General features: G+C 41.0%; 1 protein-coding gene and 1 non-coding gene across 5 annotated transcripts in view; both read left to right on the top strand.

The window, feature by feature from the left end:
- PPP4R3B (protein phosphatase 4 regulatory subunit 3B) overlaps positions 1-23,248 on the top strand; it is a 29,547-nt gene extending 6,299 nt beyond the window's left edge. For 2 of the 4 annotated variants that reach the window (XM_035110941.3, XM_088667426.1), the window contains exons 4-16: positions 732-1,355; positions 6,671-6,748; positions 6,933-7,049; positions 7,910-8,026; positions 9,422-9,553; positions 10,945-11,047; positions 13,186-13,227; positions 14,810-14,968; positions 15,258-15,427; positions 18,314-18,453; positions 19,589-19,773; positions 19,924-20,126; positions 21,691-23,248. In XM_035110941.3, the coding sequence (XP_034966832.3) occupies positions 732-1,355; positions 6,671-6,748; positions 6,933-7,049; positions 7,910-8,026; positions 9,422-9,553; positions 10,945-11,047; positions 13,186-13,227; positions 14,810-14,968; positions 15,258-15,427; positions 18,314-18,453; positions 19,589-19,773; positions 19,924-20,126; positions 21,691-21,786 (2,166 nt within the window). In that variant the 3' untranslated portion in view covers positions 21,787-23,248. Of the gene's footprint in view, positions 1-731; positions 1,356-6,670; positions 6,749-6,932; positions 7,050-7,909; positions 8,027-9,421; positions 9,572-10,944; positions 11,048-13,185; positions 13,228-14,809; positions 14,969-15,257; positions 15,428-18,313; positions 18,454-19,588; positions 19,774-19,923; positions 20,127-21,690 lie in introns of all 4 variants that reach the window. The other 2 variants (XM_035110940.3, XM_088667425.1) reach the window with 1 other exon arrangement.
- Positions 17,444-17,578, top strand: LOC118083295 (small nucleolar RNA SNORA17). Its single transcript, XR_004692371.3, has one exon. It is a non-coding gene; the product is annotated as a small nucleolar RNA SNORA17 (small nucleolar RNA).
- Positions 23,249-24,062: the final 814 nt, after the last annotated feature.

The following is a 24,062-nucleotide window of genomic DNA, read 5'->3' as shown; positions in this document are numbered from 1 at the left end:
AGAATTTCATGGTACAGTGTTAGAACTTCATGGCATCAGGGCACAGGCTTATTTTACAGTTTCACCTGCTTGCTCATTTCATGGGTGTTTTTCAATCGCCCCTTTTTATAGTAATATTTTAGGCTTCCTTGGCACTTTACATGGCAGCAAATGTGCCTGCAGTGCTACAAGTTCATGCTTCGGAGAAACAGTCATTCTAAGTTCCGTGACATGTACATGTGTATGAAATAACATGTAACTGAAAACATGCTGTGTGCCTACATGTTACGTAAAATGCTTTATATGCACCTGTATGGGAATATAATGTGTAAGTTTCATCCAATTCCTAGGACTGAGCTTTAAACCAACTACGTGGGCTGCCTTGTCTCCTGTGCCTGGAATTACAGCCACCATAGACTGCATGTGACTCTCCTGTATGACATCTACTGGGTTGGGATGTGAATAGAACTGTTGATCCTTTGCCAATGAGTCATGTTCAGAACAGTTGCTCATATGCACAGCTCTGGTGGGCCACAAGAAAGTTATTTCCCCTTTTCGCACTATCAGCATCTGCTGCAAGAACAGAGCCTGAGTTTGTGCAGCCCAACAGCCACATTTCATTCCTGGTCAGTTTGCAGAAGCCTATTAATGTTATGTGATTTGACCAAATTATTTATTTCCTCTTCTCTGCCACCGACAGTCACCAGTATGTTTCAGAATGAGTCAGCAATTGTTCATGTTTCCATTTTTAGGTTCAAGGTAAGGACCCTTCAGTGGAAGTCACACAGGATCTCATTGATGAATCTGAAGAAGAGCGCTTTGAGGAAATGCCAGAAACAAGTCATTTGATTGATCTCCCTACTTGTGAACTTAACAAACTCGAAGAGATTGCAGACCTAGTTACCTCAGTTCTCTCATCTCCCATCCGTAGAGAAAAACTAGCTTTGGCTTTGGAAAATGAAGGCTACATTAAAAAATTATTGCAGCTTTTCCAGCTTTGTGAAAACCTAGAAAATACTGAAGGCTTACATCATTTGTATGAAATTATCCGAGGAATTTTGTTCCTCAATAAAGCAACTCTTTTTGAGGTGATGTTTTCAGACGAGTGCATTATGGATGTTGTGGGGTGCCTTGAGTATGACCCTGCATTAGCTCAGCCAAAAAGGCACAGAGAATTCTTGACCAAAACAGCAAAGTTTAAAGAGGTCATACCCATAACAGACTCTGAACTTAGGCAAAAGATTCATCAGACTTACAGGGTACAGTACATCCAGGACATCATCTTGCCAACACCATCTGTTTTTGAAGAAAATTTTCTTTCTACTCTCACATCTTTCATTTTCTTTAACAAAGTCGAGATTGTCAGTATGTTGCAGGTAAGTGAAACGAGAAGTTTGGAAGGCTTGCATTTTGGAGATTTGACATGCAAATGTGAGGTTAACAGTAGCATGCCTTTAATTCAGTGCTGTTTGTGGTATATGCTTTTAAACCTACTTTAGTAGTTCTGGTGCTTCCTCATCCCCCTTGGCTGGCTTTATTCTTTGCTGTAATGTGTCAGTTGTATATTTCACAGTCTTCTTCATAAGCACAGTGCATTCCTTCTAAACCAGATACATTACGTTCAGCTCATTCTGTTATGTGAGAGGTAGGTGACTTTCAGCAGTGGCCTTATTCGTGGCAGATGGTTAACAGTTTTTTCCTGCTTATAAGCAGCTGTGTTTGTGTGTTGTATTAAAAACGAAATGCAGTATAAATAGCGACTCTCACTAATGCTATCATTAGCCTTCTTACACTTACAAACTGTAATATTTGAATTGTAACATCATTTGATTAAAGTTTTATATAGGCTGCATGAGAAAGGGACAGCTTTTTAATTTTGTTAATGTTTTAGCTCTCTATAAAATTATGCAACACTTGTAAGGTTCTGAAGCTAAATCAAAAACAAACTAAATAATTTCTCTTGGCTGGCTTATGATTAATGTTTTTTGTTTCTGTGAATCCTCTAACAGAAAATATTTTAAAAATACGCAGGAAAGAAATTAAGAATCTCCTGAGCATAACCTTGTTCATCCCAAGAAACTTTTTGAAAAGATCTAAACCAAGGGTTTGACTGTAGGGGACATAGGAAGCTGTCTTGTGACCCCCCAGCACAGTGTTGTCTATTGTGACTGGAAGATACTCCAGCATTTCACATAGAGATATTTGTATCACTACCTACCTTAATTGAAGATACTAAGGACTGAGCCCAGGACCTGCTGCATGAAAATAATGAGCTTTCCCATTGATCTGTTCTGTGGTCTCTTCCCCAAGAATAAAAAAGCAATCCTCCTCCTAGTTGACATTTTGTTGTTGTTGGCATAATCTTATTTAGAATTTGCTGTTATAAGTCTCCTAGATGTAGGAAATCTTTTTGTATAATAGCTTAAAAATAGAGTTAAAGGGTCTGACAAATGGGGAATGTCGGATAAATCCTCAGTTTAACCCCCTAGCTGCTAGAACTATTGTTGGAGAGCTCAAAGTTCATTTTTAGGTACTCCTAATTTTGTAGTACAAATAATGTATTGAAGAAAACATTTCACATGCCAGCATTTAAGAATATAGAATCGTGTCTTCCTACATAGTCTTAGTTTGCAGTTTTTATATGTCAGATTGTAGGAGCCTAATGAAAATGAGTGAATTACAGCTTTTCGGAGGCTGTAAATTGTGTCATTTTGCTCTTAAGCCCTTAAGTGACAGCATACAGTAGTTCACAGACTTTTGGAAGATACTGCCAGAACAAATGTAGATTTAAATAATGTGATGTGGTTCTTAAAATAATGTGTCAGTTGCAATGTTTTATTAGCTGCCATACCACCTGCAGTGTGTCATCCATAGGCAATTGTTTGGGTTCAATTCATCTTCAAGTTAACCCTGTCCAGTGAAAAGACAGAAGTTGACTAAATCTTCGCTAAATGATTACTTGGATCATTGTCATTTTTTGTAGATGGCAAGGTGGTTGAACTCATGCCCATTGTTGGGCATAACCTAACAGCAACACAAGCCTAGGGTGCAACAAGATACACTGTACCCTGATAAATCTTTTAAACCTTTGATTATAAGATGTTGAGGAAAACTCTGAATACAGATATGAGGGTCAAGAAAAAAGCCAGGAAGTTTGATCGAAGCCTGTTAGATTTTTCTTTTTTTAGGACTTTCAGTTTTTCAGATGATAAAATGTTAAGGAACACTTTAAAAGAAAGCTATGGAATGGAGTGGAAATGCCTTTTTTTTTAAAGACAATACTTCAGTCACTCAAGATTAAAGGCAGTGCAGCATTAGAGGGATTATTCCTCCATATATTGCAGACATAAACAATAGTCAGATCAAGATGTATTTCTGCACCTGGACAGTGAGTGTTACTGGTTACTGTCTTCATGAGATAGTGAAGTGCTGCATGCATCTTCCTAAAAACATTTGACCTAGTTTAGAGTCACTGGGTGGGATTCAGCTAATGAGCCCCCGGCAGCAGAAGCCCCATGCAAGGACTTCCATTTGCACAGTGGATCGTCCCCATCCCCTTCCACTGCACGTCTCCCATACCCCCCCAATTGGCTATGGGGCAGTTGGGAGAACCGCTGGAACAGCACACAGGGAGAAGAGGGCTGGAGACCCAAGTTTGGGAAACCCTGCTCAAGACTCTGAGCTACAGTCAACTAAAAAATTGCACAAGCAAAAGAAATTCTGCTTCTGCAGTGGGACTCCCCCTCCCCAAATGCACAACCTGCACTGACCCCAGATCCGCTTCAGAGGGTTGAGGGAACTCCCGCAAGAGATTTAGGAGGCTTGGGATGTGGAAGAGGAGGGCAGAATTCTGTTGCGCAAGAAGAAATTCTTGGGCTGACAAAATATTTGCCATAGCACTAAATTGAATTATTGCTTGTAATGGAAGTCCATGTAGAGTGGCCCTTGCTCAGTTTTATAACTGTAGAAGTTCTTCCTTTGCTCAGGCGTAAGCCCTTTATTTGAGTTGGCTTTTTTATAGGTGGAGGCCAAACTGATAATGGATGGGGATTTTAATGGGTAGGATTTTTCTAAGATTTTTAATGGATTTACGTTGCTCCTGGTGTTTCAAGCTTTATTTTAAATATACTGTAACTTGAGTACTTTGATATCGAATAGGATAAACAACTAAATTGCTAATACATCATAAACAATACAACTTCTTGGTATTTCCCCCTTTCTGTCTCCCTCTTGTCTTCTGAAAGCAGAACACATGGAGGAGATATTTTCAATACTTGCCAACAACTGTGTTTTGGAAACAGTTTCTTTTATTTTGGTCCTTGGCTGCTGCTGCTGTGGCAACATGAAATTGGTGTACTTTTTGAGGTTTCTTGCTGCCTGCATAGCTCTAAGCATTCCAAATGAATAGATGTTGGACAGCTCTTCTGATTGGTAGTTTTATGAGCAGTGGTAGGTAGAAGGGACCTATATAATAAGCATGAGTAGCATCTTAATTACTTGATAACTGAGGTTCAAAGAGTAACTTCAGAAGACAGCCCAAGGCTTTATGCATGCCCATGGGATTATTTTTAACTTCCTTGTTTAAATAGGAATATTTCAACCATGGCATATATATAACCATGCCATGCCATGTTGCAAACACCTTGAAAGCTGCTTCATTGATTTCTCTTATGATTGAAAAACAGGCGCATACACCGGTATGTGTAGTTTGTGTGACTTTTTGTATTTACACTTATGCTCATTAGCCATTTTGGAAGTTGTCCTCATAACCTCAAAGCTTCCCCCTACTTTCTGGGGGCAAGCAATGTAAAGGGAAAACTCATGTCATGTCCAGAGTAGGGAGGTGTTTTGCTTGCCATAGACAGTACTGCAACCATTATTAACTAGTGTTTTTTATATTTCCTTTCAGGGGCCTTATAAATACTTAGCAAATTGAAACCCTTAAGCTATAACTTGCAGAGAAATGATTAGTTAATATTTGAGACTATCCAGTACAGTTCCTTTTTCTACAGTAATGGCCCTGCACCCATGCATTACACAAATGAAGAAATAACTATATGCCTAATTAATTACTGACATATTTCCTACCTTTTTTTACCTAAAGTAAAAGTGATATTCAGTACTTCATAAGCTTTGACCATTGGACACGTGTATCCAAATATCCAAGGGAAGGAGACAATTTGATGTTTTAATGAAGGGATATGTGCCCATACATGTCATGAGCATGACAGTTTGTGACACAGTCATTAACCTTTGGTTGAGGAGGGTTGCATAAGAAGCAGCTCACTAGCTTATAGGTCCTGATTTTTTGTGTGCATTATGACAGTTTCATATAATGATGCATTTCTAAGAGTTGGACTATATCTAAAAATAACATGCAAACTCCAGTGTCAGAGAAGACTTTAATAGATGGTGGGCCATTTTGGGAATAGGACAGTAGGAAGCAGAAAATGGCTATGACCTATTTATGTGTTGCCCACCCATCTCCAGTTCTAAAAGTGTGTTACATCTGTGTTTTGGCTTAGCAAAGTTACATTGACATGTGCAGTTGAACCATTTCCAGATGGGTGGAAACTTGTAAACACTAATATATCTGGTTACTGTGTCTTCCCAGATTATTAGGAGAGAATTGGGGGGGGGATTAATCTGTACTATTTTTTAATGAGATGTTTTTAGCTCCTTAACTTCATTTAAAGGCTTAGATTGCCCCTGCCTTGCACTATGTCTCATAGCTGCCAGGTTTTCCCTTTTCTCACGAGGAAGCCTATTCAGCATAAGGGAATTTCCCTTTAAAAAAGGGAGAACTTGGCAACTATGCTATGTCTGCCACTTCCTTCTCCTAGTTCACTAAATCTTTTATATAATGTTTTCACAGTCAAGCTCAACACATGCAGCACTTAATGCTAGAAAACTATCAAGAGGGTTAAAATAATACATCTCACTCTTTTTGTTCTTTTACATTTTTGAGGTCAGATACACCAATTTTGAATGAGTCTAGCATCATCACTGTTGAGTCTGCAACTGACTTCTAGACTTGCAAGGCTTAAGAAATTGTAAAAACTCAGTCCTAAATTTCTTGGAACAAAAACACTGGCTGGATTGTTCTGTTGAAGTCACAAGTGCTTGACTTCTAAAATGCTTTAAATTTGATGTGGAGCAGCAAATTAGCAGTGCCAGTTTGATACCTCAGACAATCCACAGGGCAGATATAAATTTGTTGGGCTCCTAGTGCATTTTTTTTGTACCTCAATAAGGAGATGCAGAGGTTCACCGGGAACAGGAAAAGTCTGCTTTCATTCATCAATTTCTTCTTGCTAACTCTAGTCATCTGCATTTTGAATTTATTGTATGGATACTTAATCTTAGGCCAGATTCCTATACTGATTGGGCACAAGTTGACCATTATGACTGATAGACTTGTCTTTGGTAAATTGAAACAATGCTGTTTGTACCTAATGCTGCTTACTGCAGTGGGACTCTCTGGAGGAAAAAAGTGACTTGTAAATCTGTGGAATCTGCCTTACTAGGTGTGAAAGCATAGGCAGTATAGCACAGGTTTCGTTGCACAATAGTTTAGTGGTACAAGAAATAAGAGAGTAACTTGCAACAGTATAAAACCTGATTTTGCATTGCAACTATAATAATAGAGAACTTTGTGTCATAACTATGTAAAAATTGCTGTATTGTACAGGAGGATGAAAAGTTTTTGTCTGAAGTTTTTGCACAATTAACTGACGAAGCTACAGATGATGACAAAAGGCGTGAACTGGTAAGTCCGGTTTGGATGCTTTTAACTTGGGAAATAGTGTGCTAATGCTACTGCCTCTTTTGCTTGAAATATGTGTTTGTGTTGAGTAAAACTCAGATTCTGTTAATATCAGAAACTGTATAAATGTTTACTTATTGGCTGTACTGGCACTTTCTGTATTAAATGTTTCTTTCACCTCCTGCAGGTTAACTTCTTCAAGGAGTTTTGTGCATTTTCCCAGACATTACAGCCCCAGAACAGAGACACATTTTTCAAAACTTTGGCAAAGTTAGGAATTCTTCCTGCTCTTGAAATAGTAATGGTGAGTTGAATGATAAACTATGGGCAAGATTTGAGGTGTCATGTTGGTTTGTCTTTAAATTTTTGAGCTACTACACTCTTTCAAATTGTTCATAGGTTGACTGACTTTAATACCAGTCTCTGGTGCGATACAGTTCATAGATATTTAAATGATTACTGACTTATTTAAACATACAGTGATCACTAAGGTGACAAATATGTGTGTATAAAAACAGAGCACTAAGATTCAGTTGTCATGTTTAGGTATCCAACAGACAGAGGGAAAATGTTTTTTTCAAAGTTGTATCCTTTAAATCACCTTGGGTTGCACTCAAGAGTTGCTCTTCTACCAACAGAAGGGCTCTTCCATTTGTGGAAGATCCTGCAGAGGTGGTTTTTACAGTTTCCCCTTGTAAACCCTGGTGTCACCTGCTATGCTGTTCCAGACAGTTCTCCAACCCTCTGGAACAATTTCTCTGGAGACTGCAGGGGGGAGGAAGATTCCAGAAAACACACACACACGCCTTTTTTTTCTGGTGGGAGTGTCATTTGAGCCAAAGATCCACTCACAGGAATTCTGGATCAGCACATCATCTTCACAAATAGCTACTAATACTGCATATAGTTTAACTACTGTACCTGAATTTCAAGGTAACAAAGTTGGACTTTTTTTTGGTAAGTGAAATGTCCAAATCTACACCCTCAGATTTGAAGCCATGGACTTGAGGATGATAAATCTTTTATACCCATGGCTTGTCGAAAAAGAATTACTGTCCTTTTGTATATTTGAAATCAAGAGTTTCACTGCATTTTAATAGCTTTGTATAGCATTACTACCTCCATAATACCTCTTTTTCACTGTTAATATGATTTTCATTTCAGGGCATGGACGATCTGCAAGTTAGATCTGCTGCTACAGATATATTTTCTTATCTGGTAGAATTCAGTCCATCCATGGTGCGGGAATTTGTAATGCAGGAAGCCCAGCAGAGTGACGATGTAAGAAAGATGCAGTATGCTTATATGATACGGCTGGCAATGGCCATTCCTACCACTATTTCCTTTATTTTATTAAGTCAAAAATGTAGTGAACAACCACAAAACTCAAATAATAATCAGAGGTAGTAATCTGGCTGCAAATCTCATAACAGAGGCAGCAGCTAGCGAAGGAAGGTCCTTGTACTCTTACACTTTACTTTTATAAAGCTCTCTTACGGAAGCTCTAGAAGAGTCACCGGGTACTGGTAATTTGAAGGAATTTGGTGCATCAGAATCTGGGCAGGTCATATTGGGCCTCCATAGTTAGGTTTCTTTCCCATCTCCTCATTGTTACATCTAGATATACTGCAAGCAACATGTCTTGTGCTGCTGGAAGAAACTACATGTAAGCAAATGTGTGTGAATTGTTGAGCAAAAATAGTGTGGCAGTCCCTGAAGGCAATAGATACCTGGGGTAGCAAGTGGCCACTAGGCACTTAACCCTGCCTATTAGCTTAAATTTGCATACGGTTCATTGTGAAAATGTGTTGTCTTTAACACACAGTCTCCAGAAACACTGCATAGCAGAAACATAGCAAACAGTTAAAATGTTGAATAGGCTACATTACTTCATGGGTGAAAAAATACCTAAGAACTATAATATTACAATTTTATTTTATTACAATTGATTACCCTTTCTTCAATTTAAGGCTCCAGGACAAGCTACAACAATCAGAACACAATGTTAATATTGAAATGCAATACAGTGGTACCTCGGGTTAAGAACTTAATTCGTTCTGGAGGTCCGTTCTTAACCTAAAACTGTTCTTAACCTGAGGTACCACTTTAGCTAATGGGGCCTGCCATGCTGCCGCCGCCGCCACCGCGTGATTTTTGTTCTCATCCTACTTCCAGGTTAGCGGAATCTGTAACCCAAAGTGTTTGTAACCCGAGGTACCACTTATTACATAATACAGTGGTACCTCAACTTACAAAGATGATCTGTTCCGCGGCCGTCTTCGTAAGTCGAGGTTTTCAGATGTCGAAGCACCGCTTGTGCGCATGCTGCTCTGTATAGGTGCAGACCGCGCGTGCGGCGAAAAGACTTCCGGGGGTTGTCGACTTCGGAAGTCGAAACCTTCAGAAGTCGAAAGCTTCGGATGTCGAGGTATGACTGCATTATAAACTGTTTAAAACAACTTAAAATTACAAAAATAAGGTGGATCCTAAAAATATACACATCAGTAAAGGTGGCAAATTACACAAGCTCAGTAATTGGCACCGTGAGAGATGATAGCCAAAATAAAAAACTGTCATAGATTCCTATTCTTCCCCTCCCCCCCCCCAGGAAAAAAAATACTATTTACCTTTGTTAAATTGCTGAAAGCGGGTCTAATTTGTCTCTGTTTGTTTCAGGACATTCTCCTCATAAACGTAGTCATTGAGCAAATGATCTGTGACACTGACCCCGAGCTTGGGGGCGCTGTTCAGTTAATGGGGCTCTTGCGTACTCTAATTGATCCTGAGAACATGTTGGCCACAGCTAATGTAAGAAAATGGAAAGGGGTAAAGAAACTTTACTGTCTAAGAAACATGTTGACTAAAATCTACTTGTCTTTCAACACACTTTGTAACTATTTGCAAAAATGTGCATTAGCTTTGCATTTCTGGAAAATATACTTGGAAGCATGTTTTTTTTCTTTAAAATATATGTACATATATGTTTCCACCACTCTGCCACAAAACTGGAATAGTAGTTTTACTTCATCTCAAATGTTGTTTCCGCAGCATGATGTCAGAACGTTTTATTAGACCATGTGCGTGACTTTTCATATGCGTGGAGATTCCAGTACTTGTACACCATTTTATGTTCAGTTCAAACATTGTCCACTCTTGGATTGAATGATGAGTTCTCCTGCCATGTCTGCTGCCCAGGGGATTGAAAGGCATCAACACCATATATGGAATGGATGACCTCTGAGCTCCACATGGCAGGTGGAGCATGGTTAATACCATTGCCTGCAAATTAAGGTCTTACATAATCTGGGCTGGGAGCAAGTGTTTATTTAGTAAAAAACTTTATTTCAGTCTAGTGCAATGGGAAGAGTTGGGGATTTTAATTAAGAAAGACCAAGTTCATGCTCTCAACCTGAAGGTTACTAGCTAGGTAAGCCGCCATGGTGGCTTAGAGGTAAAACACAAAATGTGTTGCGTTTTCCTGTTCCATTGTGACTGCACAATGATAGAAATAAAGCCAGCGTTCCATAGCTGTGTGAATGTTTATGCTGGTGCGTGCATGCCATATTGTTGTTTAAAGCATCTCAGTCCTGCCTTTCATTATTTGGGTCTCAAGGTATCTTACAGCATATCTTAAAACTGCTGCTAATAAAACAATTTAAAGAGGAAATAAAACACGGAGTTTAATTTCACAACAGCCGCATCCTCAAGATCCTGAAAAGATCCTTAAAATCATCAAGCCGCTAAAACTCACATATGGGAATGTGCCTTTTTTAAAAATAAAAATAAAAATTATCTGGCGCCTGAAAAGCAACAGTTTGGATTCTATGCTAATGGGTGAAGAAAGGCAGTTGCATAACATAGGGCAGAGAAGGGTCTTCCTCTGGTTTCTGCCCTGTGCCACCTCATTAGGGTGAGGCCACCCTAATTTTGCAGATTTTTTAATTTATTGTATTCATACAATTTATATACTGCTTGATTGCAAAAAAAAACAAAAAACCCACCCTCAAAGCTATTTCAAACATTCAAATAATAATAATGGGAATGTGATGGCTTGCATCTCTTCTGGGTAGACGATACTTTGAAGGCTCTGAATGCAGCATCGTTGATTTCTCTTTGTTTGGTTGGTTGTTACTTGTCAGCTTCATGACTTTACATGCTGTTAGCGTATTTGCTAATCTAGTTAGTATTTTCTGTTTCAGAAAACCGAGAAAAGTGAGTTTCTCAATTTTTTCTACAACCATTGTATGCATGTCCTCACTGCTCCACTTCTGGCAAACACATCAGAGGACAAAAGCGACAAAGGTAAGATCAGATGTTTTGATTGTCTTTTCTGCCTTTTCTTCCTTATTTATCCACGTTTTCGTATTTCAGACTCATGCAGCTGTTTGCAAGACAAACTCTGTTTTTGTTGGGCGGATTAATTAACTCAAACTAAGACTTACATACTTTTCTGCCCTGGTTGTATTGAGCTGTCCCTGGTTTGCAGAAGGCTGGTGGAAGGAGAGTGTGGCCTGCTTCATATGGATTAGTGTTGCATACGTGAGCTTGCGTGCTGCCATTCTCCTCTAGCACAGTTACAAGGAGGAGATTCGACCTTTAGATTCCTCTTTGAACTAACCACATTTTCTCATTATGGGCAAACCTAAACCAACTGCCGTTGGGGAAGAAAGCCAACTTCAAACTAAGGTTTAGCTTGTTTCCCTAAGCCAGCCTTCTCCAACCTTGTGTCCTTCAGATGTCACAACTACCGTCAGCATGGCCGGTAGTCTAAAACAACTTGAGGACACAGGGTTGGGGGAGGCTGTTCCTAAACAGTTAGCCCTAGTCACAGTTGGTCAGGTGAAATAAATACAGTGGTACCTTGGTTTACAAACTTAATCTGTTCTGGAAGTCCGTTCTTAAACCAAAACGTTGTTAAACCAAAGCATGCTTTCCCATAGCAGCGGGGGACTCAATTTACAAATGGAACATGTTCTGCTTCCAAGGCAAAGTTCACAAACCAAAACACCTACTTCCAGGTTTGCAGCGTTCTTAATCCAAGTTCATAAACTAAGCTGTTCATAAACCAAGGTACAACAGTAGTTGGAAACTAAAGCTAACACTTCTAGTGTCTTCAAGGCTGTGCCAGAGGAGCAAGCAAAGCTCACCCAGGCTTCTACCCCTTTTGCTAAGCTGGTTTAGCATTAATATCTGAATGCTGTGTTTGTGGTTTGTCCAAATGCAGTCGTATCTTGGTTCTCAAACGCCTTGTGACTCTATAATGTTTTGGCTCCCGAACGCGGCAAACCCGGAAGTGAGCCTTCTGGTTTGCAAACATTTTTTGGAAGCCAAACGTCCTCCTGGAAGCTCCTGCAGCCAATCGGAAGCCGCGCCTTGGTTTTCGAACATTTTCTGAAGTCGAACGGATTTCTGGAATGGATTCTGTTCAAGAACCAAGGCACAACTGTACTGTTGTAAAATTCCAGAAAATTGTGGTCTTCAGGGGCTTCAGTTCTACAAACAGCCTTCTGTCGTTGAATTTTAGCTGCTGATATTGACTGCATTTTGTAAATTTTTAGACAAAAATGTCTTGCATTATGATGTACAGTGCTTCATTTTTGAATTACTCTAAAATAATTTCAGAAACCAAGGGATCTCTTGAGAAACTGTCTCATTGTCTTTGCCTAGCACACTGACTCAGGTGTAGCTTCCTCTCTTCTTCTCTCAAGCCCATGAGGAAGAGAAGCTTCCAGTTTTAAAGCAACCACTGTTTCCCTTGGTATCCAAACATGAGGAGTTGTGATCTGAGAGCAAGATAGACTTGTTCTTACTTGCTGTAGTTAAAAAAAATCTTTGTTTCCAGCATTGGGATGTCAAAGGGAACTGTGTTTAGTTAAAACTGGAAGCTTCTCTTCAAAGGCTCAGAAGGAGAAGAGAGGAAACACACAAACCCAAGGCTCATGCAGCCTTGGTCAGACAGTAGGAAACCACAGTTTCCTGTTGTGTGTGAACCAGGCTGCTGATTTTTCAGGCACAGTGGTTTCTCACAAAAATAAACCCATATCTTTAAAAGTCACTTAAGCAGTTCTGAGATTCAAAGGCTGCTGCAATGAAAGCAAAGTAGAATGGTAACTTGTTTTTGTACCTTTTTGCAAACCTATCCATGCTGACTTGCATGTCTCCTATCTTTTACCACCAACTTTTAGTGCCTAACACAGTACTATTTGCAGATGGAGTACATGTTTGCAACTCTAACGGTGTTACAGACAAAACTAGGTGGGTTCTGATGCCTCACAACCCCCTCCAAAAAGAGTTTGGGTGGGCTTCTTGTGCTGCACATGCGAGTCAGAAGTTGTCTGACCTTGAAATAAAATGCAATACTCTTGTCTTGAAATCTTTTCTGTTTGCCACAGCCATTAAGCAGGCAACTTAACAGTGCTAAATCTTTTCATTTCTTTTAGATGTGGTAGTTGGAAGCAACAAGAGTAATACAATTTGCCCAGGTAGGTGGAAGCATTTGTTGTTGTTTTTTTCTTAAACCCCCACCACCATCCTAATTTGAGGATATATGGAAAGATCCTTTCCTAGGAATCTTAGATTGACAGCTTTTTCTTCCTCCTGGGGGAGTGGGACATTCTAGATACATATCACCCTAAAAAATGGGGAAATTATGTTCCCAGTTGACAGCAAGAAGTCTGCATTCAGCCATCACTGCCACTGGTCTGCCAAAGCATGAAGGATCTGGAATGAGCCTTGCACTTGTGTGGTTCTCTCATGCCTCTGGCAGAATAGCAAACATCTTGTTTTGTCAAATTGCAGTGCGGTGCGGATAGAGAGAGATTTTTCTATTTCTCTCATAATACTAGAACTAAAGTCCTTTAATGAAACTGAGAGATACAGGACACACAAAAGAAAGTACCTATTCACACATCAAATAGCTCAACTGTGGAGTTCACTACCACAAACTCTAGTGATGGCCGGTGATTTGGATGTCTTAAAATGGGATTAGCAACTAGCCACGGTTGCTGTATTATCTTTAGTATTAGAGGTAGCATGCTTTGGAATATCAGCACCTGGGGATCATAGTGCTGTTGTGCCTATATATTGCTTGTATTTTTCACACTGGCATCTGGTTGGCCATTGTGAAAACAGGATACTGGACTAGATGAGACTTTGATCTGATCCAACAAGGATATTCTTTTATATGTTTATGTCTGAACTGGCAAACCAGGGTTGCAAGTGTGTCCTTAGCTCCTTCCAATCCTCCATAGTGTGGAGGGTTGAAGAATGTGACATACAAATGCATTGCATGAATGGTTGTGTGAAATCGTCCACTTTGTGAATACAACCACTCTGTGTGCAGGCTTTTCACAAATCTCTAAGCTTTTTGTGTGCTGTGGCCACAGGCAAGACCGGCTACCAAGGGATTTTAGAGAACTTTCAGAAACACTCCTGGACATTTAAGGACAGGGGTCAGCAAACGTTTTCAGCAGGGGGACGGCCCACTGTCCCTCAGACCTTGTGTGGGGCTAAACTATATTTTGGAAAAGGGGGAAAAAAGAACGAATTCCTAAGCCTCACAAATAACCCAGAGATGCATTTTGAATAAAAGCACACATTCTACTCATGTAAAAACACACTGATTCCTGGACCGTCTGCGAGCTGGATTTAGACGGTGATTGGGCCAGATCCGGCCCCCGGGCCTTAGGTTGCCTACCCATGTTTAAGGAGGTACATGCATCTCCTGTAGCAACAGCTGACTGATTTGATACAGTTACTGAGGACTGTTTTACTGCAAGTTTGTTTGTTTGTTATTACGTTTTTATTAACTTTAGTAAACCTGAGCCGCCTCAAGTAATCAGAGAGGCTGGGTACAAAAGGTTTTAAATAAAAACAGTGCTAGACCTAGGATCCCAGCTTGTGCTTAGAGAACTCTGCTCCATGGCAAAGGTTTTCGATCTCAAGCTTGCTTGACATAAATGTCTGGCTTGGGGAAAGTCTTACTCCTAGGCGAACACTATTTTTGTCGTGACTTTGGCATTTGCAGCATTCATTGTATCTAACTGGGTTATGTTCCTTTGGCAGACAACTACCAAACAGCACAGCTGCTTGCCTTAATTTTGGAGCTGCTCACCTTTTGTGTGGAACACCACACATATCACATCAAGAACTATATTATGAACAAGGATTTGCTGAGAAGAGTGTTGGTGTTGATGAATTCAAAACACACCTTTTTGGCACTGTGTAAGTAGCAGGTCAATTTTCATTTTCTAAGCTGGCTCCTAGACCAGCTCTCCTCAACTTGGTGCACACCAGTTGTTGAACTCTTAGATCAGCTCCAGTCAGCATGGTCGGTGTTGATGGGAGTTTTAGTCCAATATCATTTGGAGAACACCAGGTTTGGGAAGGCTGTCCTAGATGTCATAGTTTCCTGCTGGTTAGTAAACTAGACTACTCCTTTCAGCTTGTGTAAACAGATGCAGGTAGTGTGAGAACCAGACAGGACCCTCTTAAAATGCTTGTTACATTGCAGGTGCTCTTCGTTTCATGAGGAGGATAATCGGCCTAAAGGATGAGTTTTATAACCGTTATATCACCAAAGGAAACCTGTTTGAGCCAGTCATAAATGCTCTTTTGGATAATGGAACTAGGTACAATCTGCTGAATTCCGCAGTCATTGAACTTTTTGAATTCATCCGAGTGGTAAGTTGTGCTTTCAATTCCAAGAAACCTTTCATGCATGTGTTGAGCTTTAGATCTTGCTACTGAACGCTGGAAATAACTTTTTATGTGTTGTTGGCATCCATCTTTCTTGGGAGACTGTGGAGGAGTGAGGTCAAACTGTTGGCAGCTTGCAGTGCGTGTTGTGGCTGTAGAGGCTGACACAGCACCTGGGACAGATGACAGCAGCTGGTTGTACTGCTACAGATGGATCATGGCTTTCCTTCGCTCTGCACTCTTCCCAACGGTCATTCCTCCTTTGGTCACTGCTATGGATACACGGCCAGATGGTCTGTCTCCAGCTGCTGCGGTCTTCTGCAAGGGATTCCCGCACAGGAGGGTTGATGTCTGCAAACATAACATGAAAGCTGGTGACATCTTGTAACATAGAGTTGATCTGCCAATGGGCCTGGTGCCTGAAGTCAGCTCCCTGTAGAGCAGGTCCTTGGGGATCCTGCCATCTTCAAGGATGTGTTAAGTGTAAAAAAACAAAAACACACACACCTTGAGTCACAGCAATATAGGGGGATGGACCATTACTACTAGAGTATGACATGGAAAGGAATGAATCTTGAGTCCATTCCCTATTCTCTCTCCCTCCCCTGTTGGCCATTCCCAGTGGTGCCTCTTGAGCAGCTGTGTCCAGCCTTTCCTGTTCCAGATGGGTTTCCTGGTTTGGTCACGTGTGACTTGCCACTCCCTAGAGGGCAATGCAACACTCTGCATGGGGAGCATGGCAAGTGGGTTTGTTAAACCCTGCATGCGAGCCACAGACTTGTTCTCATATTTTGTTCAGACTCTTTAAAGTATCTTGACAGGCCTACATAAATGCCTTGGAGAAGCCTTCCCCAGCCTGACACCTTCCAGATGTTTTGGACTCCCAGCTTCCATCACCCCTGACTATTGGCCATGCTGGCTGGTGTTAGTGTAATCCAAAACTTTGGAAGGGCACCAAGTTGGGGAAGGCAGTCCTAGAGCTTTACTGGCTGTGCTATTCAGAGTAAGAGTATGGGGCACCCTTCTGCTAGAAAAACTGCATTAGCTGCAGAGAAACTCTCAAGTGTGTGCTGTTGCTCAAAACGTTTTGACTTCTACACCTACCACCAGCTGCCAAAAGAAAGCAGCTAAACAGGGTAGTTGACTCAAAATTCCCATAATGGAAGCCAGGTTTCTACTGTGCTCTATGACTAGAACGCTCTCCTTCCTTCCCTGCTGTGCATCTTGATCTCCACAGTGATTTTCCAGAAATTCATATACAAAACACATCTTAGAAAACTTTGCCTGTTTAAATGCAAAAGGAAGCTAACCAGGCTTGTAGAACTAGTTTCATTTAGTGATTTTGGAGTATGTTAGTAATTTCAAGCTAAAAGGTCATGTTCAACTGCGGTTTGCATAGACCAGACCCACTGAAATTAAAGCTCCTGAGTTCTTCTCTGGGTAAAACTTAGTTTAGTATACCTGAAGGAGCGTCTCCACCCCCATTGTTCTACCCGGTCACTGAGGTCCAGCACCGAGGGCCTTCTGGCGGTTTCCTCACTGCAAGAAGCCAAGTTACAGGGAACCAGGCAGAGGGCCTTCTCAGTAGTGGCACCCGCCCTGTGGAACGCCCTCCCACCAGATGTCAAAGAGAACAACAACTACGAGACTTTTAGAAGACATCTGAAGGAAGTCCTGTTTAGGGAAGCTTTTAATGTTTGATGGATTACTGTATTTTAATATTTTGTTGGAAGCTGCCCAGAGTGGCTGGGGAAGCCCAGCCAGATGGGCGGGGTAAAAATAAATTATTATTATTATTATTTGACTGTTGCTGTTTCTGAGTGTCAGCAATGATCATAATGTTCACACTTCATTTTTTCCAGCTTTTTTATGCAAACATCACAAGCAGGAAAAGGGGCAGCTTGAGGCAGTAGGGTAGCTAATTCAAAATCATTCTTCACACCCACAGAGATCTAAATAGAACTAATTTTAAAAAAAATCTGTGTTAGAAATAGTATAACTTCTGCCCCTACAGGCGTTGCAGCCGTGACTGATGTGCCACGGTTGTGTCAATAGGTGGCAGAGAGGAACAAGGCTATGTCTACGCTCAGTGTTCTGCAACCTGTGAGCACTCAGAATGATTAGTAGCCTGACAGGTGTAGTAATGAAAATAAAATAAACAGTATTGCTTATTTGAATTTAAATCTCACTCTTCTCATAGGTGTATTGACTTTAAAAAAGTCTTTTAACCCATTACTTGCTTCTCTTCAAATTTCTGGGAAATTGAGGGAGGTGTCTGTCTTACAGAAAGCCATGAGGCTGTTTCTTTTTTCTTCTGCCTAGAAGGGATATCCCCAGGGCCTATAAAACACACAGTACACCTTTCAAGCTTGGAAGAGTATCACTTATACTAAGAGTTCTGCCACAATCTTACCCCTTTTTGGCAGTAGCCCCTTTAGTTTGATTCCATTTTTGTAAGTGCTGCACCAAAGGCTTGTGTGAATTAGTAGAGGAAAACAATTTGGAAGGGGGCAGGTGTTTTGACTCTCTTACCACCACCCCCATTTCAGAATTGTATTTGTGTATACAGCCATAGGGTTCGTGGCTACAGAGTTATCTGCATATCTTTGGCCTGTTAGCTCAGGTAGCACATAAGCATATGAGTGAATCGTTTGGAATTCCTCCTTATGTACTTTGTCAGAGGGTATTACTTCAGTAAAATATTCCTGAGACAGGCTGCTCGATCACGAAACCCAAGTTTCAAGCTTAAATTACTTTTACCCTTTTGCTGTGAAGGGAAAAGTTAGCATTTAACTGCAGTGATGGGCTGAGATTGATATCTGTTTTCTTACCCAGCTTGGTAATGCTAGCCTTTGTTTTGTATTAACGCAGGAAGATATCAAATCACTCACTGCACATATAGTTGAAAACTTTTATAAGGCACTTGAATCCATTGAATATGTTCAGACGTTTAAAGGACTGAAGACAAAATATGAGCAAGAGAAAGACAGACAAAGCCAGAAACTGAACAGGTATCCCTCTTGATCCTAAATGTCAAACTGAAAGCACCTTTGCATGGCCTTTGTAGCAGGTTTCATGAACTGTTCCTGCCTTGCTTGTCCTGTTAATGATATTGTCACATGTGCCGGCCTTTCTTACAAAGAATGCACGGTATATAAAAATAGGGTGTTTTATTTGGTCAGGACTCTTTGTATTTAGTACATTTCTCTCTCCGCTTTACAACTCCGAGATTTCTGGATCTCAGCATTTTGTTTCTTGGTTTGCTATGAAAAGCATGTTGCTTAATTTCAAAACAAAGGTGAGGAAACTAGAATTAGGCCACAGGTATCTGGAAGGAAATTTTATGTTGCTTGGATCTCTGAGACAGTGACTTGGTAAGGCATCCTGAAAGATGAAGGGTACCAAATAGATTGTTTTAATGCATTAATACAAGATGTCCAGGGGTGAGGGGGAATCTCCCCCTTTAGAGAAGTTCTCATGCTGCGATTTTGTCATGGTGAGAGGAACAGAGATTAGTTGAGCCAACAAGTAGGCTGGTGCAGAACAGCCCATAATTCCTGAAGGTGTTAAAAGACCCTGAAAGACTAGTTGGCTGCTGAAATTCAGGTGGCCCACAGCCCTATAAAAGGCTGCCCTAAGCTCCTTAGGGGATGCGGGTGGCGCTGTGGGTTAAACTACAGAGCCCTAGGGCTTGCCGATCAGAAGGTTGCCGGTTCGAATCCCCGCGACGGAGTGAGCTCCTGCTGCTCGGTCCCAGCTCCTGCCCACCTAGCAGTTCGAAAGCACATCAAAGTGCAAGTAGATAAATAGGTACCGCTCCGACGGGAAGGTAAACAGCATTTCCATGTGCTGCTCTGGTTTGCCAGAAGCGGCTTAGTCATGCTGACCACATGACTTGGAAGCTGTACGCCGGCTCCCTTGGCCAATAGAGCGAGATGAGCGCCGCAACCCCAGAGTCTGTCACGACTGGACCTAATGGTCAGGGGTCCCCTTTACCTTTAAGCTCCTTAGAGGAAGACAAGGATGCTGGCATTAACTAACTCCATACTGTACCAACCAAGCATGGTCTAGCTTTGTCATCGTATATAGGGGACCCCTCCCCTGTGTGTGTCAGATTTTGAGCGTTTTTGTGTGTGTATTTTACAGTGTCCCATCTATACTGCGTAGCAACAGGTTCCGTAGAGATGCTAGAACCTTGGAGGATGATGAGGAAATGTGGTTCAATGAAGATGAAGAGGAGGAGGGTGAAGCAGTTGTACCCCCTGTAGAAAAATCAAAGACAGAGGACGATTTTCCAGATAGTTATGAGAAATTCATGGAAACAAAAAAAGGTATTCCCCCATTTTTGCCATGCTTCCCCCAGTTGGAAGTGCCATTTGAAGTACTGTAGTAGTTCAGTTGAGCTGCTGTATGCATCTCGGCTTATATAGATCATTTATCTTAATGACAATGCTAAACAAATTATTATTATTTTCCAATAGCAAAAGAGAGTGAAGACAAAGAGAATCTCCCCAAAAGAACTTCAGCAGGTGGTTTCAAATTCACATTTTCCCACTCGGCCAGTGCAACTAATGGAGCAAATAGTACAAACAGTAAATCTGTAGCAGCTCAGACGTCGCCAGCAAGTTCAAATGGTTCTTCTTCTAAGAATGCCAATTTGACTGCAGCAGTCACAGCCACAAAGGTGAGCCAACTGGTATCATTGATGATGGTGAGAAAGCACCTTCAAATGTGTAAACCTGTTCTTAAAGCCCAGAGGGGAGACCTACAAGGTAAAGCTGGTGGGACATAGTGGGCTTCCCCAGTGTCTCTTACAACACAGCATTGTTTTGGTCTGCAGTTCGCTACAGCTTGGACCTGGCGGGAGTATAAATGTGACAAAATTTTGCTGATTAGGATGGGCATTTTGCCGAGAGCTGACATTGGGATTCATGCACCTATGGCTCTTTAGTGTGGGGGTGGTACTTTTAATACTGCTTTTAAATGTTAGGCAGTTGGAATGTCTGGTAGCCAGGGTAATACTTTTAATATATAGTATTAACCCAGTGTCAGAATTATCCATGTCATGTTAAGGAACTCCAGTGGCATTTTTAGGGCTCAGATTGTTCCATAGAGGCCACAGAAATTCTGGCTTGTATCAAAAATCTATGAAAATCTGCTGGAAACCACAGGAGGGGAGCGTGCTTTGACTCTCGGATCTTGCTTGCAGAAGTGAGATGCTGTGGAAAATGGGATGCTGGACTAGATGGGCCACTGACCTGATCCTACAGGGCTCCTCGTATGCACTTAAATGGATCATTTCCACTAGTTTGAATGTCTTGACCAGGGACTGTATCTCATAATGCTGTTTTCCAGGTTACGTGGGACATTTGAGCAGCCAGCCCAATAGCTTTTGTTTGCAGGGCTTAATGTTTATTTGAACTCTTCCTACTTCAGGCATGCTTTGAGCACAGCAGATTTGGCCTGCAAGAGGCATCAGTTTATCTCTTTGCTGTTTAATAATGGTTTCTGATTATTACTCATGACAATTGGGGGCGGCATCTGCGGTCAGGCTCCATAACACATGTAAAGAGCCGAAGGTCCGTGTAGCTTAGCCTCTTTTGTTTACCACAGTAGTCAGTCAGATGCTGCCAAAAGCCAAATGCTGCAGTAGTCCTTCCTTGATATTTGCGCAAACCATCTGGTTGTGAGAGTCATCACCTCAGCATGGAGATGCCATTTAACTATCATAGTTAATAGCCATTGATAAGGTCTCATCTTGCAGCAGCATATTCCGTAAGATAGAAACATAAGGACTTTCCCCCTATCTGCATGCGAAGTAATACCTAATCCTCACTCTCTGAAATTATGGCAGATATATACATGGGGTATACATGTCTTCATATGAAATTTTACAGGTTTACCACTCCTATCAGCCCAACACCCATTCCCACCCACACCCACCACCCTCTGAATATACATAAGGGTCTGGCCCTTCTGTTTCAGTGTATCTGAAGAAGTGTGCATGCACACGAAAGCTCATGCCAAAATAAAAACTTAGTTGGTCTTTAAGGTGCTACTGAAGGATTTTTTTATTTTGCTTCATATGAAATGTAATTTTTGCTCTTGTCGGAGCCAGTGGCTACAACAGGCAACCCCAAGTGATGCTCTTAGTTTTCCCTGCATATGCTGTGACAGCTAGTAGGGGAGTCATTTTGTTTGTTCTCAAGAATTCTTTTCAACATGTGCCTTTTCTTTGCCTTCAACAGGGAAGTTTAGTCGGCCTTGTGGATTATCCAGATGATGAGGAAGAAGATGAAGAGGAGGAAACATCCCCAAGGAAAAGACCTCGTCTTGGCTCTTAAGAATACTGAAACAAACTCTAATTGAGGGTGCTTAAATGCTGTGACTGAACTAAATAGTCTGACAGAAAGCTTTCTCCCTGGAAAAATACACGAGAATGCAAGGAGTAGCAAAAGAAACTCGACCTAGAAGGGTTTAGTTCTGAGAACACCAGGCTTCCAAAGAACCTAATCTCTTTCTAGTCAGTGAGTCTGCCATTCGGGCTGTTAAAAATTAAACTGAAATGGTGGGTTACTAATCAGCACCTGGATGACAGGATGCCAGCAAAAAGAACATCTCGGGCTCTGTGAGGGGATGGGACAAGTAACTTTTTTGATATTGCAGGGTTTCCCCAAGCTAGAAGAAAATTGTAAGGCTTCAGTTGCAAACCTAGTAACATGACTTTGTAATGGTGCTGTCCATTGTGGGTTTTTTTAAGCAGTTGCCTCTTAAATGATTCTCTTTCCATAAAAAAGAATTCAAAAGTTGGGGACCACTACTTGCAGTCAGCCAAAACACAGAGGGTATCATCACCCTGCTATGTAGTGCATGTTGAGTGGCAAATTGATTTCTTCCCCCTCCCCCATCTAGTTTTTGGGACGAAAAAAGAAGCTTGGTTCAAAATTGAAGATGACTACAAGGAGCTGTTCAGGAAGGCTGGTACCCAAGGCTTATCAGCTTGCAGTAAAATATATAGAAAACATCAATAAGCCCTAGTGCTTGGAAGCAGCATCTGAGTTGCAACTACCAGTAGCATCTTATGGGAAGCCAGGTCGAATGGAGTTGCTCCCTGCTAGCTTCAGCATTTTTTCCCCTTAAGGCATCTGCATTTCACATTTGCAAGAGTAAAAAAGAGAGTACTGTGAAATGCCAGGAGGTTTGGGGGCATAGTCATTTTTAAACAATTGGGAGGTGGAGTCAACATGCAGCACCTTGAACCTGGGAGTGGGGGGATAGTACAAAGGCTGCTTCTTAACACATTCCATGTATTTAAGCAAATTTCAAAAAAAAAGTACATTAGGTAAATTGATTGAGGCAACCATTTTGAGACCTTTTTTATTTTGAGAGCAAGTGAACTGTAAATATTTTAATGTTAGTTTGGCCATATATGATCTGAGATCATGCAGAAGAAAGAATTCCCCCAAACTACAAATTGCATTAAGAGTGATAATGAACTATGAAACCAGCAGCAATTCACCATATAGATCACTCTTGCAATGTGTTAGGGTCCATTTCTCCTGGAACAGTTATTGACACAGTTTCCCTGTTTTGGAGATTTTGTAGTTAATTTTAATTTTAGCTATTGTTTGCAAAAGATGGGCTGACTGTGTAGATATGAAGTATAGTTTTTCCATGAAACAGAAGTTTATTTTGTATTGAAAAAGAAAACCACTGTACTTGTTTTACACCATTTGTATACATGTGGTGATATTAATGCTGAACTGTAAAATTCAGGAATTAAAATGTGACCCTGTAATTCCATAATTATTGGTTTTGTTTGGTTTGTTGTAAATGGTAAGTTAATTCAGATTTTGAAATGTGGTCATTTTAGAGGGTTTTAATGAGATAGTTATTTGTACAAATTAATCATTATATGCCACCAAACCAAATCTAGTGGAAAAAATGAATGTTCCCAGATTTGATTTGGTGTGTTGCAATGACTGACAGTTAATATGGCCTGAAGGACATATCTCTGCCATCTGGGGGCTCCAGGCAACTAAAAATAGGGGCTTCCTTCTCACTTCAGCTGAAGACTACTTTGTTTGAAGGGAAGTGGGTGGCAAAACATTTGGGCTGGTTCAGCAGTGTTACTATGTAAGCTTGATATGCTCACTTTGTATTCCTGGCAAGTCTGTCTCTCCTTCTCCCCCTGCCCCCAAACCCGCTAACAATTTTCTTCTTAAGCTCTATATGAGGTGGAGACATCTGGCCTGTCTCCAAGCTTTTATTAAGCAAATGAAAAAAGACCCAACACATTTGGCCTCTCATCTTCCATCTATTTTCAAAGACTGTTAAGAGCTTCAAGAACACATGCAGACCCTGTGCCATGAGTCACTTCTATAGCCACAATCAGTGTTTTTTAAAAAAATAGTTTAATGACATGGAAAGTTAGGAGCATTCGAATATTGGCTGACAAATACTGTGCAAGATGAAGCTCCTCCTTTTCAAGTTACACAATCTGCCTCAGGTGCTTTCTTTCTCCCCCCCCCCTTCCACCTCCCTTGCTGCTTGTTATGGTGGGTTGCTTTTTGCCACAGGACAGCCCACATTTCAAATGCCTGGGGCCCTTCAACTGATT

Source organism: Zootoca vivipara, chromosome 3 (assembly GCF_965207765.1).
Source record: "Zootoca vivipara chromosome 3, rZooViv2.hap1.1, whole genome shotgun sequence".
Taxonomy (NCBI): Eukaryota; Metazoa; Chordata; class Lepidosauria; order Squamata; family Lacertidae; genus Zootoca; species Zootoca vivipara.
The sequence above is the reverse complement of the archived record's forward strand: the minus strand, read 5'-3'. Positions and strand labels throughout refer to the sequence as shown.